Source organism: Grampus griseus, assembly GCF_964374135.1.
Source record: "Grampus griseus genome assembly, chromosome: 1".
Lineage (NCBI taxonomy): Eukaryota > Metazoa > Chordata > Mammalia > Artiodactyla > Delphinidae > Grampus > Grampus griseus.
Genome location: NC_139017.1, coordinates 151641275 through 151659697, shown reverse-complemented (window position 1 = coordinate 151659697; position 18423 = coordinate 151641275). Strand labels below are relative to the sequence as shown.

At 48.2% G+C, this 18423-nt stretch overlaps 1 protein-coding gene across 4 annotated transcripts in view; it reads left to right on the top strand.

Annotated features, from left to right (window-relative positions):
* MACF1 (microtubule actin crosslinking factor 1) overlaps positions 1 to 18423 on the top strand; it is a gene marked incomplete at its 5' end in the record, with an annotated part of 341117 nt that overhangs the window by 261787 nt on the left and 60907 nt on the right. Inside the window, one exon of one of the 4 annotated variants that reach the window (XM_082674681.1) lies at positions 12701 to 17835. The exons of the other annotated variants lie outside the window; for them this stretch is intronic. Coding sequence (XP_082530807.1) covers positions 13339 to 17835 — 4497 coding nt within the window. Of the gene's footprint in view, positions 1 to 12700; positions 17836 to 18423 lie in introns of those variants that run through there. 4 annotated transcript variants of the gene reach the window in all.

The window sequence follows — 18423 nt, the reverse complement described above, 5'->3', positions numbered from 1 at the left end:
AGAGAGTCCTTTCCCACTAAACAAGCAAAAGCCTCAAACCTCCTGAGTTAGGCACTTTACTGGGTTCTGCTCTCTGTTGGACGTAGAAAGGAAGAAGCCATTCCAGAAATCACGAAAGAGAATATTGAGCATGTTTGCAGAAAACTGGAAGGAGAAGACTTTGGCTCATCTCTTCAGGAAATTCTGTTTTCCTGAACAAGAGAGTCTCTGATTAGTGAGGAAAAGGAACTGTATATATATAACTAGAGTCTAACAAGAAAGGAGGGACCTTTATTTCACTGAAACTTAAGTCAAAGAATTCCCCCAGGGTGACCTTCCTAGGAAGGGAAGAGAAAGACTCCAGATTTGGAGAAGAAATCTGTAAGTCTGATGGTAACAAGAAGCTTTCCTCATTTTGAAATTCCCTATGTAGGTTTTGTAATCAAGAATTGAGATCATTGTTTTTTGTTTTTTGTTTTTTTGCGGTACGCGGGCCTCTCACTGTTGTGGCCTCTCCTGTTGCGGAGCACAGGTTCCGGACGCGCAGGCTCAGCAGCCATGGCTCATGGGCCCAGCCGCTCCGCGGCATGTGGGATCTTCCCGGACCCGGGCACAAACCTGTGTCCCCTGCATCGGCAGGCGGACTCTCAACCACCGCGCCACCAGGGAAGCCCAAGAATTGAGATCATTCTGAGTCTTACACCAGCCCCTCCCTTGCACCCCCCTCAGGAACCACACCTGCCTCTCAGTCAGGACGTGTGGAGGTTTGGGGTTTGGTGGGCTACAGGTAAGGCAGCAGGCTTTCTTAGGACTGTTCTCAGTCCTGATTCAGTCTGAGTAGAGCCCAGGGTATCTGGGGACCTCTATCCTACTCTGAAGCCAGAACAAGAAAGCCCCATAAACCGGTTCATCTGATTTTTTGGCCTCATGGAAAGCAAGCATAAGCTTCACTGTGAGCACGTGTGAAAACCCTTGGAGGACAGGGCCTGCCATGGAGCTGAGAGACTGCCAGTTTGCACAATGATAGATATTCACTCCTTACTTTCAAATAATTACAAAGACAGTATCAGCTCATCTTCGTCTTTGCCAGTTAGATTTACCAGAGAAGAAAGCAAGTGAGGTTAGCATTATCTACCTGCCCTTGGAGAGAAAGGAAATCACACTTGGTGTGACCTGTCTGTCACTGGAGGTTTAGGTATCTCCAGCTTCACAGCCGTCAGGATAAGATGAGTAGAACCTCACCACCCCTGCCTGCCCTGCCTTGTGCTGACCCTTGGCCTGCCTTGGTTTTTTCCTTCTTCCTTAAACAAGGCTACTCCAATAGGAACTACTGGGGTCCAAGGAAGTAAAACGAATGCCCTAGAACAGGGTTTCTCAACTTGAGCACTCCTGATATTTGGGGCTGGATGATTCTTTGTTGTGGGCAGCTGTCCGGTGCATTGGAGGACGTTTAGCAACATCCCTGATCTTTGCCCACTAGATGCCAGTAGCAACCTTTCCCCAGTGTGACAGCCAGAAATGCCTCTAGACATTGCCAGATGTCCCCTGGAAAGAAAAATTTTCCCTTCGTTGAGAACCATTGCCCTAGATAGGAGAAAAGTGCCACCTGTATGTGGGAAATTTAGGACTCAGTTGGAAAAGGTGCTCGTTAAGATAAATATTGACGTGGCACGCTGCCTTCTGGTAATCTGGTTATGACTGTGTAGTTAGCAACACCCTTAGGCCGGGCCCTGGATTCTTTATTTTTGCTGGTGCTGATCTGTGTTTGGTTTAAAAACCTCGTCCCTTTTCCTGGCATCTGCGGTTTCTTTTGCGTTGACTGGTTGTTGCAGGTGTTCAGCTGAGCATTTCTGTGGAGAAGAGGAACTTCCTTTGTGGAAATACTTGAGGGAGCTTCCTTGCTCTGTGCCTTTAAGGGGAGACTACAGTCTGTCCTCAGCCCAGGAGCTCACAGCTCTGGCCGCTGATATTTATAACCCTTATGTGACCATCCCCCTCTGCACCTCCCCCCCCCCCCAAGAATTCCAATGCTCTGTAATAATCCTCTCCACCCACACCGTAGCAGCTGGGTGGGGAGAAGGTGAAGGAGCCTTTAAGACCCTTGAGTTTGCTTCACGTTGAACTTTTTCCAGCCCCATTTTAAAGTATGGCCATTAATATTTTAAATATCAGCACCACAAGCAAAATCCCAAGATTGTAGCCATTACATCATCTTGAAGGAGCCTCACGCCTCAGTGAAGGTAGTAAAATCAAATGGAAGGGCGTCAAGAAAGTGTTGATGGATTTCACAAAAATCCATCTGGAAATTTTGATAGCAAAGGGAAGATTTTAAAGCAAAAGCGAATATATCCTCAACCAGAAGGAAGGAGTGAGGAGTTTCTCTTTGAATTTACTGAAATTCTCCACATGTAGTGTCAGCATGTAGCATTTGCAACCAAGATTGATCATCATGTGAAACATGTGTGTCCAGAAAAACTGAAATTTATCCTGTGCAGAACTTGTGTTTATTGTTGATTTTTGATTAGTGGACGTGATTGAGATAAGCACAGACTTGCAGAGCGGCGCTGTTTCTCGCTGTGTCTAGAATGCATGGTAAGTGGTCTCAGCCTTAGCCTAGTCCTGGGCACTTTCCAGCTAACTGGCTGGCACACAAGCCATAAGTGGTGATTCTCTAGGAGGTACGATGAGTTGCTCTTAAGGGCATTTTGTTGTTAGAGGTGGTTGGTTTACCAGGAATAAAATCAGTCCCACAGGGAGTCAGTTCAGGTCAGGTCACTGCACCAAAGCATTACTGCACCAAAAGGCTGTCTCCTGCCAGACAGACTCTTCCCAAGTCTCAGCTGTCCTGGTTGGAAAAACCTAGCTATGGGGAGAATGTGCTCCCTCCCCACCTTCCTTATTACTTTGCCAGTGCCACTACCGAGTACTTTTCAAATACCAGTCTCTGTTAGTGGCTGTGGCAGATTAATGGGATACACTTATCCCCTGGGCCTTCAGAAGCTATTTTCCTACCACCAGTACTGTGATTTGAAATGTGGACCTTTCAGAACTTTGGCCACCCAGGGATGAGAATAAGTGGTGTGCTGCAGGGTGATGGTCTGTGGATCACTTTTGGGGGGTTAGGAGGAAGGGGCTCTGTATTCCTTTCAGTCCATCTTTCTGAGCATTTGCTCTGGGCCAGTCCTTGTGGTGAGAGCTGGGGTCTCAGATAGTCTCTAGTTAACAGTGCAGTAGGAGAAACAGGCACAAAGAATTGCAGTGGTGGTGATATAGTGGTAAGAACAGTAAGAGAGACCTAAGTCTAAATTATCTCTGATCTTAAACCCCCGTAAATCAGATATTTAAAATCCCAGTTGCAGGTAAGAAAACTGAGATTTGAAGATGTTAAAGTAACTTGTTCAAGCACAGAGCAAATAAATGTTAGAGCCGGGATTGGAAAGATCTGTTTGGCACCAAAGCTTGTTCCATAACAAGTAAGAGTTAACTGATGAAATAGTCCCATTGCCTGGGGAAGCTTCGTGGTTTTCCTCCCTTTTTTCAAAATTTAGTCCAGAAACAGTGTTGGTTCTGAGAATGACTTGTACAGATCTGTTGGATCAGGTCAGGATCTTGGTGAACTAATTTGAGTCAGTGGCTAAAGAATTCTCTCCATGCTTGACCAGTCCCCACCCCACCCTGCCTGCCACAAGGTTCCTGCTGTGGAAATCAATCAGCTGTGTATCTCAAGCTGCTTCCTGTAGGGTGTGTTATGGAATGGCATCAGCCCTGCACCAGCTGGGAGTACTGACCTCAGTGTGATTTTATCAGACTGTCTCTTTTGAGCCTTGCTATTTGGAACAAAAGATCCTCTGTTAGGAATGCAGAGAGCTAGTGTGATTGGACAGCTAGCGTGTATGCACATGGTTCCCACGGAAAAAACAGACATAAATTATGCTGTAGCCTTCTAAAACTTGGGCCTCCAAGGTGGTTTTCCCTTAGCATCTGTCTGTATTCACCCTTCTTTCTGTGAGTGCTTATCCTTCCCCCAGATCAATGCAGGAGCCATCCGATCTGATGGATTAAGTGGTGGCATCCTGCAAAACAGGTCTGTGTCTGTGCCTCCACTTTTTTGCTTCTCCGGTCTTAGGAACCACATTTTTGATCCCTACTGTCTATCCAGTCTTGTTTCCTATATAGACCATTCACTCCATCCACTTATCCCAAACACTTCTTATTCATTTTACCTATTTGATTTCTACTCATACCTGACCTCCTCAAAACCTTCTTGATAGCCCCCCGCCCCAGGCTAGCTCACTACTTCTCCTGTTCTCTTAAATCACTTAATATGTGTAACTCATTTGGCCTTCATCATATACTGCCTAATTTTGGCGTTTAATGATTATATGCATTGTCCCATCCCTCATCTTAATATATCCATTTTTGTGTCTCTCAAAGTAGTTAGCATATGGGTATATGCATAGTTGGAGATTAGTGAATATTTGACTGATTGAATGAGTGCTCTTTACGCCACGTGAACTGTAGGATTCAAAATGCTAACTGTTCCGCAACACTTGAGGTAAATCCTTGTGTGTCCTGAGAAATTCTAATCCTAGCCTGGATTCCTCACCTCTACATCTTGCCTCTGGGCTCCCTTCCTTCTCTACTAGTTATCATATGTTAAAGAAACACAGTTTCATTTCAGTATTAGCCTGAACAAAGTAAAACTAAGGAATTTACTACTTGAGATGCACCCGAAGAAAGCCAGGTTCTGAAATACTGTCTTGTAGTTACCCATTACATTAGAGTCATTGTCATTTACTCAACTAGTTGACACCAAGAAGAATCTTCATACTTCATTCAGCTTGGCGTAGTGAGAAAAACTGAATACGAGGTTGTGTCAGAAATATTCAACTTTGAATTCTGGCTCTATCATTTACTAGCTGAGTGACCTTGGGGGAAATTACTTAACCTCTCTGTATAGTTATTTCAACTATAAAATGTGAACAGTGGTAAATCCTACCTTTAGGGTTTTTATGAGAATCAAATGAAGTGATGTAGATGAAAACCCTAGGCAGATATTAAATGCTCAATAAATGATAATATTCTTTTAAGAAGTGTATCCAGACACACAAATTATAATATTATGAAATCTTTTTAATAAGAAAAGGTATTCCCTTGGTGCCTACAGCTTGATCATTCCCCAGAAGTTCTGATCTAAGACCCAGCACCAGATTAAATTAGTTCTTTTTCTTCTTGAAAAAATGGAAATGATGAAGATAAAGTAAATTAGTTTGATAACAGCAGTGAAACAGGTGGATGGACAAAGAGCCTTCCTGAGCAGTTTTTCTGGGGAACAAATGAAGAGCTTGTTTCCAGCCCTATACCAGCAATACATAGGCAGGTTTAGGTCATGACTCCTTAACACAGCTTTAAATATACTATATGTACACATACATACATATACATGGTTATTAATTAATTTATTCATTCATTGATATCAGAATCCCACAGCCAGCAAGTTTCTCTGAGACCATTTTGACCTTGGTTTATGTGCTCTACAAATCAGTATTATTTTCAAATCATTAACCAGAATTAACCAGAAGCCATTATCAGCTCAGTGACTTCCCCAGTCACTCAGTTACCTAGCAGATCAGCTTTAATGATCTCAGGGTCCTTGGCCTAATTAGCTTTTAGCATAGACCATGTTACCTTCCTCTGTTGCCATACAATGGCAACTACCAAGTCAGCATCTTTGAGAGAGACACCTCTTAATATTAATCAATCTTTAATTAAAACATTAAGATGTGAGGGGAAAAAATATCAGCTTAATTTCAGAGGAAACAGCTTAAAAACACAGATACAATTAATCTCTCTGCCAAGCACATATACCAGATCAAGATGTTTTACAGAAAAGCTTTCAGCAAATATATGTTTCTAGTATTTGGTTGCGTGTATTTGTGAGCAAGGGAAGAAGAAGATAAGAATTCAAAGAAATTGAACCTGTCTTAGGTCTTCTCCAGCTTGAATTCATTGCATCCATTCAAGTAAACCATTTAGTATCTCTCTCATCTTGCAGTTCACTCCCAGAGAAAGAGCTCTGATTTGGGTCTAATTCTTTAAATTCAAACCTAAGTTGTTTGTTTGTGATCAGTGATAAGAATTGCTTTAGTAACAAAATGAAAGAGTTTTCAAAAATCTCTTGACTCTGTATTACTTATTTTACCTCCTTTTCTAACGTTGGAGAGAGGACCCCTACAGCAAGATTCCTTAGAGATTCAGCCCAGGGATATGTTTCATAGAAATAGCTAAGCACCTTTGTGAAGTTGCTACTTTGTGAAAGTTGTGAAGTCATGCCATCCTAGAATTGGAAAGGCTCCTCTTGGTGTTAAGTGAAAGCCCACATGGTCACTTTCTCAAGGAAGCCTCCCCTGAACCTCCAGACCACATCAGGGCCCTTGACAGATGCTTTCATAGCACTGTTTGCTTTTCCTTCAGAGTACTTATTGCAATTGAATTAAAATGAATGTCTGTCTCCTCTACTAGAACATAGGCTCCTGATGATGTCTTGCTCATCACTTTCTCCCTTAGTGTCTGGCATAGTTTAGGGCACGTAGTAGATCCCAATAAATATTTATTGAACAAATGAAAAGAACCAAGGCTACACCTTGTGGAATTACTTGCCTTAAGAGGATGGGAAGAGGAGCCCAAAGACACAAAAGAAGGACTGGCTAGAAAGGTACCATCAGTATAGCACAGTGTCATGGAAGCCAGAAGAAGAGTCGCAATAAGGGAGGACCAATACTTACTTTCTCACCACTGCTTATCCTTAATCCCCTACAGTCTGACCCAGCCCCCATTGCTGCACTGAAACCATTCTTTCGGAAGTACCTCCTGACATCCTAGTTGCCAAGGCTAGTGGCCTTGTCTAACTCATTGTCTTCCTCATTCCTTGTGCACCATTTAACATCATATCTTCTTTCTTAAAACCCTCCTGTCCGTTTACTTTCCTGACCTTGTGCTCTCTCCGTTTTCTTCTCTGGCTGCTCTTCTGCTTTCTGTTTTGGTTTGTCTTTCTACCTCCCCAACATGTGGTGCCTAAAATCCTGTCATCTGCCCTCTTCTCCCCTCTCTCCACACTCAGCCCCAGGATGTCCAACCCCTCACCGTTCTACAAGAGAAAGTTTCCACGTGTCTATCTCTGCCCTGAACTTCAGTCTTTCTGGACACCTCCACATGGGTAGCCTTTGAGTCCCTCACACTCAGTATGCTCCACATGGAATGTGCTGTCTCCTGCAGTGTTTTCTTCCTCCCTGCTGCTGTCTTACAGTACTACTGTGCCCTCAGTCATCCAAGAGTAATATGACAGCCTTATTTTAAATTTATTTTTCCCCCTAACCTCTACCTTCTATCAGATCAGTTGTAAAGTCCAAATCGTCTGCCTCTGCAATTTCTTTATCACGCCCTTCTTCAGTTTCATGAGTCCGGGCTTTTGTTACCTGTTACCTAAACTGTGTAACCCTCCTAGCTGATTGTTCCACCTTCCATCTTCCCCAACTATGCTCTGTTCTATACATATTATACCAGTGCAGTATCAGCAAACCTAGGCTCAAATCTTAAGAGCTTAGGTGTTTAATAGCTGTGTTCCTTTGGAAAAGTAAGTTTAGCACCCCAAGCGTCATTTGTAAATTAAGGATTTGGATTTTTTAATGCAATAATATATATTAAACAGCAGTTGAATGAGCAGCCAGGCTCAAATTCTTAGGAAACTTTCCACACACCACTCAGTAACTCACATGACCCCCTGGTAAGTTAAATAAGTAAGTCTTGGTGTAGTCATGGTGTTCTGAATAAAGCAAAAGTTCACGCTTGGCATTCAAGGGCCTTCATGAACTGGCCTTGAGCTACTTAGCATTCTGACCTTTGCATATCTTTCCCTTGCATATATCCTATAACTTAAACCATGATAACCTTGAATTTGCTTCTTTAGGGTCCCTACCTCTTTAGGTTTCCTGCCTCTAGTCCTTCACTTAGAAATCCTTTCTTTACTGTCTCTGTATATCCAGATCCTAATGAGTAAATGTGATTCCCTCCGTAATCCCCTGCTTTCCTTCCTCCCACTCTTCTGTTAGACCTTTTCTCACTTACAAAGCCCTGTGCTTCTGTTAGGCCCTTTCTCACTTACAAAGCCCTGTGCTTTTGTCATCACTACTGTCTTGGGGAGTGGCTAAAGAGGGATTAATACACTGTCTTTTGGAAAGTCTACAAGCAGGAAAGGGCTTACAGAGGTCATGAGAGTTCCTGAAGAGTGTGTGGAAAGTTTTCTCATGAGTTCAAAAATACACGAGAACTCAAAGAGCATCAAAGTCCTTAGCATCCCATTTAAAGCAAGCTTCACATCATGCTGCATTGCTTAATGAGCCACTCTGTAGCCATCTTTATGTAATAAAAGGATGGTAGTGACGGATGCCCAACGGGTTCAGACGAATACTGTGGAATTTCCACTTGCCACTAAATAAACGCTTGTGAAGTCTAGAGATCATAAGATGAAAGGCATTTTGTAAATTTTAAATGTGCAAGATCCAACCAGCCTTCTGTCCCCTCCTCTAGTCAGCACTAATCCTCCGAGAGAGAGGTGGATGAAAAGGCAGTATAGAATCTGAGGAAGTGTGGATCTAGGGTCTCCAGATTTTCCTAGGAGGCTGGTGGTTTAAAAGTCGGGAGCAGACAAAGGCAAAGTGCCAAGTCCAAAACTTGGAAAGGGAGCTGTGTTAGGGTGTGAGGAGACTCCACCTTGCTATTTTAATTAGGAGACAGCAGGAAAGGCCAGGACTGTTCTTTCTTCCAAGTTCACCAAAGGAAAATCTGACACCAATTCTGTTCTTAGGAATTTTGAAATGAGTAGAGAATTCTTTGAACTCTGTAATCAATTAATTGGAAACTAATTTGAAATTTGGCATCAACACAGATATTTGTGTTATAGGAATGGGGGAAGCATCCAAAGGGGTGCTCCCTGTACTTCTCTTTTTAAAAGTTTACACACAGCATGTGAAATGAACAGATGCTTTTTTTTTGTTGGAGCTGTCAGGGTAACAAGAAGTTGAAAGCTGTATCAGGTATTTATTTCAGTCACTGAGATGGCTATTGGCAGAGTTCCACATACCAAAACTAAGGAGAAACTCATGAACAGATTAAAAAAAAAAATAAGACATGGAGGAAAGAGACTTTGTGCCTCCTTTCCTTCTAAACACAAACTGATGATTTTACATAAGGAGAGAAGTACTTTTTGCGGGGGTGGGGGGCGGGATAATTGGCCAACTTTATGTAATCCTTTCCACAAGGCTGTGTTTGCATTTGGGGATGTGTTTGAATTTTGGGGAGATTTATCTGTAATGGTCTCCTAATACACTAGTCAGAGAGTGTGACTTAAGCTGATAAGTAATTTGAATCTGAACTTCATAGTTGCTAAAATGCTCCACTTATTTATTTGTATTATAATATGGAGCATTGGTGAGAGTGGTGAGAATAAGGTAGATAGGTGTGGGGAGGGATTAAGAAAAGACTGAATTGACTGGCACCTGCCTTGGTGAGGAAACAGGAAAGGAATTTCTGGCCATGAAGTTTGTGATTCCACATCAATATCATTCTTTATAATAGAATAACCACCCACCCTTAGTCCAGAGCCAGAATTGCTCAGATTCTTCCGAACAGAGGGCCCCTGGCACACTAAACAGTCTGTTATGATATCTCAACACATAAGTGAGTGTATTTGGCCAGGGAGATTTGCTAGTGAAATTGATCTTGCCTTTCCTGGGTTTTTCCAGTTGTACTTAATAATTAAAGGAAAATTAAAACCCAGATTCCCTGAAACGTAAAGTTATCAGATCTGTAAGCTTATCAAGCCTTCCAGGCACATTGTGTTAGAGTTTGAAGGGACCTTAAAATTCATCTTGAACAAACTGTTAGAGGAATTGTAAATCTCGTTCCCCAAATCCCTGCCAAGTGATTGCTTGAATTTCTGCTCAGACACCTCCAGGGTCAGAAAAGTCATCCCTTTAGGGGACACCCTATTCTTTGAATAGCTGTGAGGAAGCTCTTTGTCGGTTTGAAACCTGCCCTTGGATCTTAGTGTGCCAGCTTCAGTAGACATCCAGAACAAGCTTCCTTCCTCCCACTTCCCAGCCCTTTAGACACTTCCTCATATTGCTTGGAAACTTCTCTAGGTCAAGCATTCTTGGTTCTTTCTGCTGTTTGTTCCTCAGAGGACAGTGTTTCTAGTGTCTTGCAGTATAGGACCAGGAGGACTCAGGATTCTGGGGCAGCTCCTTTAACAGTTTTAGAACTAAAGAATATTCAAGTTAGAAAGGCTGTCAAGACACAATCTAGTCTGCACATCCTCCCTTTCAGTTACAGATAGAGTCTTCTGGATTTGAGTAGGCAGAAATTGATCAGCTTCAAAGTGAGAAATGAAGTGTAAGACATTTTGCCGGTCTTTTGGCTGCTTAATTCTGATCACAGGCTTCAGCTGACACCTCATTTTTGTCAAGGACCTCTCTGGCTCAAGTAAGCCTAAGGCTCAGCTCAGGGTTTCATTGCCAGATCTCCATACACCAACTATTGGCTTCACTTACTGTCTGTGTAAAGGACAGAAATAACTTTTCCATAAGTTTTACCATCTGTATTGACCACTTGGTCAATTCAGTAATTTATAGACTTTTTTTCCTTCATAAAATCAGAAAATGATCATCACAAAGGGAGCAGCATATTACACCCCTTCAGATATGAAGCTGCCTCTGGTGGACAGTTTCGTGGGTTGCCCTTTATACTTTCTTTGTTTAACAGTCACCAGATGACTAGATGGCTTTTCTTTTCTTTTTATAAATTTATTTATTTTTGGCGACTTTGGGTCTTCGTTGCTGCGCACAGGCCTTTCTCTAGTTGCGGAGAGCAGGGACGACTCTTCGTTGCGGTGTGTGGGCTTCTCATTGCAGTGGCTTCTCTTATTGTGGAGCACGGGCTCTAGGCGGAAGGGCATCAGTAGTTGTGGCTCGCGGGGTTGTGGCTTGCGGACTCTAGAGCGCACGCTCAGTAGTTCTGACGCACGGGCTTAGTTGCTCCGTGGCGTGTGGGATTTTTCCGGACGAGGGCTCGAACCCCTGTCCCCTGCATTGGCTGGCAGATTCTTAACCACTTCGCCACCAGGAAAGTCCTAGATGGCTTTTCTAAAAGCCAAAAAGCTGTGGACGGGATTGTGGGCCACTTTTCTCTAGTATTTTCCATCTTGAGACTTGAAATACCCATGCTTTTTAGCTGGCCCCAGGGAGCTCACGTTTCCTTGGATGTGCCCAGCAATAAAGGAGCCCAGGTATTTGGGCGTGGGGCACCGCTGCCAGCATCTCCACCGTCGCGCGGCCCCCCAATTCCCTACTCCTCAGTCATCAACACCATTCACATCTGTGGGCAAAGAAATCTTGGAGGGGGAATGGAACAAGACCTGACGTACGTGAGGAGCCGGAGAGAGAAGGTGCTGGAGTTTATCCAATAACTCGGTCCGAATTTAAGTGCCAGGTTTAAGGCTGGAGTGTTCTTGGGCCCGGCAGAGGCGCGCTAAAGGTGACATTGGAGGGACTAGGGACACCCCTTTGGCGGCAGAACCGAATCCGGGAGCGATGCGAGCGGCATCGCTACCCTGCCGGCAGATGGGGCCCAGAGTGGCCCTCGCCAGAGCCGGCTGGCTGGGGGGCGGCGGGAGCGCCCCTTCTGGGTTCGCTCGCCCTTTGGGCTAGGAGCCCGGCGGGTTGGTACGCGGCGGGGGCAGCGGGGGCCCGGCCCCCGGCAGGAGGGCGGGGCTTTCCTTTGTCAGGGGATTTGCGCGGCGCGGCCGAGACTCACGCGGGTGTCTCTCCCCGCCCCTCGCCCTCTCGGGGGGCGGGGCTCTCCCTCCGGCCCGGCGGGGCGCGGTGGGTGTGGGCCTGTGAGCTGAGCGGCCGGCGCCGGGCTCCCTCGCCCGGAGCCGCGCAGAAGCCCCTCCTTCGGTGCCTCGGCTTCCAATCGCCTCCGCCGCCCCCTCCCTCCCGCTCGGGCAGCTCCCCGTCGCGGCTCCGCCCCTGCCCTCCTCCCCTAGCCGTCCGCGTCGCGCTCCCCGGCGTCCAGGGGGGCTGCCCGGGAGGGGCGGCGCGGGGAAGGGGAGGAGAGCCTTCCGCCAGCCGAGCACTTCCAGCGAGCGGCGGGCGAGCGGGCCGCGCGGCGCGAGGGAGGAGGGCTCGCCCCCGCTCGGCCCGAGAGGAGCCTTTTGTTCCCAGCCAGAAGTTTGCATGCCGGGACCGTGACAGCTGCGGGCGGGGAGGACGGCGGGGCCGGCGGCGGCGGAGAATAGAGGCGGCTGCTTGACATGCAGCCCGCGGCGCGGCGGCTGCGGGCCGGGGACTGGAGGCGGCGGGGGAGGCGGTGCCCACAGTATGCGGGACTCAGCTGCCGGAGGGACAAACTAACTTCCTGAGCGCGGGACCGGAGGCCGGCGCGGCCGGGAGCCACCTGCCAGCCTGCGGTGAGGCAACCCTGGCCCTCGGGGCGCGCGGCACGGCGCGGGGGAGCAGCGCTGAGCGAGCCCTTCCGAGTGACTCTCGGCCGCCGCTGCAGCCTGCCGGCCTCTGAAAGGCCCGGCGCCGGGCTCCACTCGCCTTGTTTGGCGGCCACGGCGCAGGGCTGTTCTGGGAGCCACAACAATGCCATGATGTTTTGGAGACAGGAAGCCCCAAGCTGGCCGCGAATGAAGGACTTCCTGTGTTTAAAGTTGCAGGAATATCCGCCGACCAGCCCAGTTCAAATGCAAACACCCGAAGTAGGGAGGACGAATGACTAATTCAGACCAGCTGGACTCTCCAGGGCTGGAACTAAGGATAAAATGAAAGGAATTCCTAGGAGCTTGGGCCATACTTGAAGACCAGAGGGGCTGTGCCATTGTTATTAAAGGACACAATCGATATAAATCCTCTGCTTCCAACTCTGCTTGGGTGAGAAGTGAGTGGAACTAGATATTGAATAAGACTTGTCAATATCAGATGATTTTTTAAACTAAATTGGAAAGAGCAGTGCTCTTAAAAAAACAAAAAAGCCATAGAAGGAATTATTTTGTTTGTTGAATACATTGTACCGTTTATTTGCCTGCAAGTATGAGGCTGCTAACCTGTGAGGAAAAAGCTGTTCTTAGAGCGTCTCTCAGAATGGTTTCAAAGTGGGACTTCCAGGCCTTTCTGGAGGGAAGTTCCAATTGGTGGTTTGAGGTTACGAACATGTAAAAGGATTTTTAACTTAGCAGAATGCATTTTGGGGGAACCCGTGAGAAACTTTTTAAAGGTTGATGGTTCATCTTGTTTGAAAAATATGGGTAAGCCACTCAGCAGGCCAGACTGTTTAAGGCAGAACCCCATCTGCCTGGGGAAAGGAGAGGAAGAGGATGGCTATATAGAGGATTGCTATGTTCCGCAGCGATCTATATATGATACAATGAGGATAAATGAACAAATTGACCAGGGGTCAAAGCTTAATCAGACTTCAAAAAGCACCATGGAAAAGATAGAAGGAAGTACTATATCCAGCAATGGTACATTAGGAGCAGCAGCTAATGTTTTTGAATCCAGAGCACCAGAAGGCAAAAAGTTGGATGAGAGAATAATATTTGATGCACTAAAGCTAAGCAGTGATGTGCAAAAGTCAGCACCTGTGCCACCCAGAAGGCGGCCAAATGCAGAACGCAAAGACAATGTTAACAGGAGATCATGGAAGTCCTTCATGCCACCGAATTTCCCAGAATTTGCAGAAAGGATGGAAGCTTCTCTCAGTGAGGTTTCCGAAGCTGGTGCTTCAAATCCTTGCTTGCAAGAGAAGAAGGAATCCAGTTCTGCATTAACAGAAAGTTCTGGTCATTTGGACCACAGGGAACCTAAGTCAGAGTCCGTAACTCTGGAACATGTGTCCAAATCCATAGGTATTCCAGAAGGGCAGGATGTGAAAACCTTAGGTGGAGATTGCCAAGACTTCAGATTTCAGCAGCACAGTGAGATCTCTCCCCGTGAATTCCAGCCTCTAGAGCCAGAAGCTGCAGCAGCAAGTGGTAACACAGATGTAACGCAGGAACACAGATTCTCAAGTGCAACCTGGCCCAGAGCCATGAAAAGTTTGGCTAAGGGAGGCTTTGGCGAGAAGCAGCACCCCCTTCAGGACACAGGTTGCACTGTAGAAATGCCACCTCTCTCCCCTTGCCTGAGTGAAGAGCTGTTGGATCCAGAGTTGCGTATTCTCATAACCCCCAGCCTGAGAGAGAAAACAGAGTCTGAGCTAAAGTTTGAGGAGGATGAGCGATGGATCATGATGGAGGCTGAGGAGGAGTGGGAGGAAGAGAAACTGTCAGAGAGAGGAAAGACTTTTCTAATGGCAGATGAGGAAAAGAACAGCCTGGCAGATGTTTTCGAAGAAAGAGAGCAAGCAAACACTGTAGCAGTGGTGGAGGATGGAGCCGACTTCTCAGCTGCTGTCTTGGGGACTTTTGACCACCTAGCTCTTGGTCAGATCTGTTGTTCTGATGACCCACAGCCAGCTAAGAACCTTTTGGCGTCTGTTTTCAAGGATGCATCGCTTGATTACAGTTGTGTCCTAACAGGTGAGAGTGCTGTAGGAGAACTGAGAAACAGAATTGCTCAGGGGCTAGAGGGTCTTGTTTCAGATTTAGAATGCACTGTTGGTCCTGCCGATTCAGAGCAGCTCTCTGACACAGATTCAGTGCAGATGTTTCTTGAACTTGAAAAGGAGTGTTTATGTGAAGAAGGAGTAACTCCTTTAGTTGAGCTGGAGACTCAAGCCTCTTCTGAAGGGCTGGCCCCATCCCAGGATGCAGAAAATTCACTTGTAATTAGTCATTTTCCAGGGGCTGCCTTAGAAAAGGAGCATGTAGGCCTTTTAAATGTAAGAGCAAAGGACTCTGATCCTGGGTTGGATTGTGACTATTTTAATGCCCTGGATTCTTCTCAGGTGCCTAATACTTTGGAACTTACTGCCTACTCTGATACCGTGAGGGACGCTTCCACTGTTAGTGAGGAGGAGGGTGAAAAAGTGCCTTTTAGCCCTGAGACTGCAGGGGAATTTAACTTTAGACACCCAGCTGATCTGGAGTCACCAGGAAAGCCAGACCCAGGAGGATTGTCCAACTCTGATCACAGGGCTTCTCATGAAGAAAATGTATCAGGCTTTGAAGCCAAGCTGGCCAAAGAAAATGGCAGTTTGTCCCAGCTGGACTGTAGTGAAGCTGAGGGGAATGCTGAGGAGTGTGTGGACAGAGTCCCCCTCAGTTCTGCTGTTAGCTATGAACTAATAGATGTTACCTCAGGATCTGAAGTAGAGGCGTTACCATATGATTCACATTTACTAACAGATGAGATTCATTGGGAAGGTGAGAAAGGAGCTATCAATCAAGGAAATAACAGTCTGACTTCCTTGGGAGATGTGGACCTTTGTGAATTGTTGTCCGTGGAAGGAGCTTGTGATGAGGATGGTGAAGCACAGGCACTGGGTTATGATGCCAGGCTGGAGGACCGAGCCCCAGCACATCTTCCTAGAGACCTCCCAGAGTGGGTCTCCCAGGATCTCCAGAGGAAGTCCCCAGAGTCAGAGATCCTGAGTCTGCACCTGCAGGTTGGAGGACTGGGACATAGCAGAAATGGAGTGGAAACTGTGAATGACATAAAGCCCAAGCTGAATGTGGCCTCATTGGAGGGAGGGGAAACAGAAATGAGAGATTCAGATTCATTGCTAAATACCCTTCTGGAGGAACAAGTTACCAAGGCTAGTAATACGGAACCAGTTTTGGAGGAATGGATATCCATCCCACAGAAGCCTGACCCAACTGCTGCAGTGCCCACTGTAGAAGAAGGTGCCCTAGATGCTGCAGTGCCTGCCCCAGCGGGAACTGCTGTAGCTGCTCTTACAGTGCCCTTCCCAGAGGAGGGCATACCTGTTGTTCCAGTGGCCACCATGGAGGCACGTGTCCCAGCTGCTGCAGTATCAGCCACAGAGAGGGCTGCTGCCCCAGCTGTTGCAGTGCCTGCTCCTGAGGGGACTGCTCCACCTGCTTCAGTGGCCATCACAGAGGAGGATGTACTAGCTGTTGCAGAATCCTCCCTGGAGGGGACTGTTCCAGCTGCTGCATTGCCCACCCCAGAGGAGCCTGTTGCCCCAGCTGCTGCAGTGCCCACCACAGGGGAGCTTGCAGCTCCCACTACTGTGGTGCCCACCCCAGAGGAGCCTGCTGCCTCAGCTGCTGTAGTGCCCACCCGAGAGGAGCCTGCAGCTCCCACTACTGTGGTGCCCACCCCAGAGGAGGCTGCCACCCCAGTTGCTGCAGTGCCCACCCCAGGGGAGTTTGCAGCCCCAGCTCCTGCAGTGTCCACCCCAGAGGAGTCTGCAGCCCCAGCTGCTGCAGTGCCCACCCCAGGGGAGTTTGCAGCCCTAGCTGCTACAGTGTCCACCCCAGAGGAGCCTGCTGCCCCAGCTGCTGCAGTGCCCACCCCAGGGGAGTTTGCAGCCCCAGCTGCTGCAGTGTCCACGCCAGAGGAGCCTGCCGCCCCCACTACTGCAGTGCCCGCCCCAGGGGAGCCTGCAGCCCCAGCTGCTGCAGTGCCCACCCCAGGGGAGCCTGCAGGCCCAGCTGCTGCAGTGCCCACCCCAGGGGAGCCTGCCACCCCAGGGGAGCCTGCAGCCCCAGCTGCTGCAGTGCCCACCCCAGGGGAGCCTGCCACCCCAGCTGCTGCAGTGCCCACCCCAGGGGAACCTGCTGCCCCAGCTGCTGCAGTGCCCACCCCAGTGGAGCCTGCCGCCCCAGCTGCTGCAGTGCCCACCCCAGGGGAGCCTGCCGCCCCAGCTGCTGCAGTGCCCACCCCAGGGGAGCCTGCAGCCCCAGCTGCTGCAGTGCCCACCCCAGGGGAGCCTGCCGCCCCAGCTGCTGCAGTGCCCACCCCAGGGGAGCCTGCAGCCCCAGCTGCTGCAGTGCCCACCCCAGGGGAGCCTGCAGCCCCAGCTCCTGCAGTGCCCACCCCAGGGGAGCCTGCCACCCCAGCTGCTGCAGTGCCCACCCCAGGGGAGCCTGCCATCCCCACTGCTGCAGCGCCCACCCCAGTGGAGCCTGCCGCCCCAGCTGCTGCAGTGCCCACCCCAGGGGAGCCTGCAGCCCCAGCTGCTGCAGTGCCCACCCCAGGGGAGCCTGCCGCCCCAGCTGCTGCGGTGCCCACCCCAGGGGTGGCTGCCACCCCAGGGGAGCCTGCTGCCCCAGCTACTGCAGTGCCCACCCGAGAGGAGCCTGCACTTCCCACTACTGTGGTGCCCACCCCAGAGGAGGCTGCCACCCCAGCTGCTGCAGTGTCCACCCCAGGGGAGTTTGCAGCCCTGCCTGCTGCAGTGTCCACCCCAGAGGAGTCTGCAGCCCCAGCTGCTGCAGTGCCCACCCCAGGGGAGTTTGCAGCCCTAGCTGCTGCAGTGTCCACCCCGGAGGAGCCTGCCACCCCAGCTGCTGCAGTGCCCACCCCAGGGGAGCCTGCTGCCCCTACTGCTGCAGTGCCCACCCCAGGGGAGCCTGCTGCCCCGGCTGCTGCAGTGCCTGCTGTGGAGGAAGTGTTCCCTGCTGGCGTACCCTTCCAGGGAGATACTGCCCATACTGACTCAGTGCCTGTCTTAGAAGAAGGAAGTCCTGTTCTAGAGGAGGCTTCTTCCCCTGCTGGAATGTGGATCAAGGAGGACCTTGATTCCCCAGCATTTGGAATGAAAGAGGTGACTGGCACAGTGCTGCATGGGAAAGTGCCTCTGGCTGCAGTTGATGGATTAAATTCAAATGAGGTAATTGTTGCTCATGTTGTTGGGGAAGGATCTGGAAAGTAAAGTGAGATTTGCAAGTTCTCTGACTTGGTGGTGATTAGAAAGGGCACAAATTGTTCTTTCTTTGGTTCCCTTTGAGGTGTCTGGGCTTTCCTGGGCTTTTTTGGTCTTTTTATTGAGTTTATGGGGAAAATGTGTTTTTATCTGCTGAAAAACTTCGTAATGCAGACTCATTGTTTTTAATTCAGACATAAGCAAAACCCAAAGAAAACAGGGATGTAAACAGTTTTTGGCTTACATTTTGAAAAAGATTATTAACAAGAAAGGGTGATTCTGCTTTTGAATTTTACAATAAGCATGTTCTTTCCTAAATCAAGAGGCTGCTTATTCATCGGTGATGTCAGCAGTCAGGTAGAGGCTAGAATGTGGACTTTGGAGTGAGACCTGGAGTACTGTTTAACCACTCTGAGACAGTTAAATGTCCTGAGGCTCCAGTTTCTTCATTTGTTAAGGCAGAAGAACCCTATGAGGGTTGTGAGTATAAAATGAGATAATCCATTCAACGCACCAAACATAGAAGATTTCGATTACTATCAATATGCTCCCCCC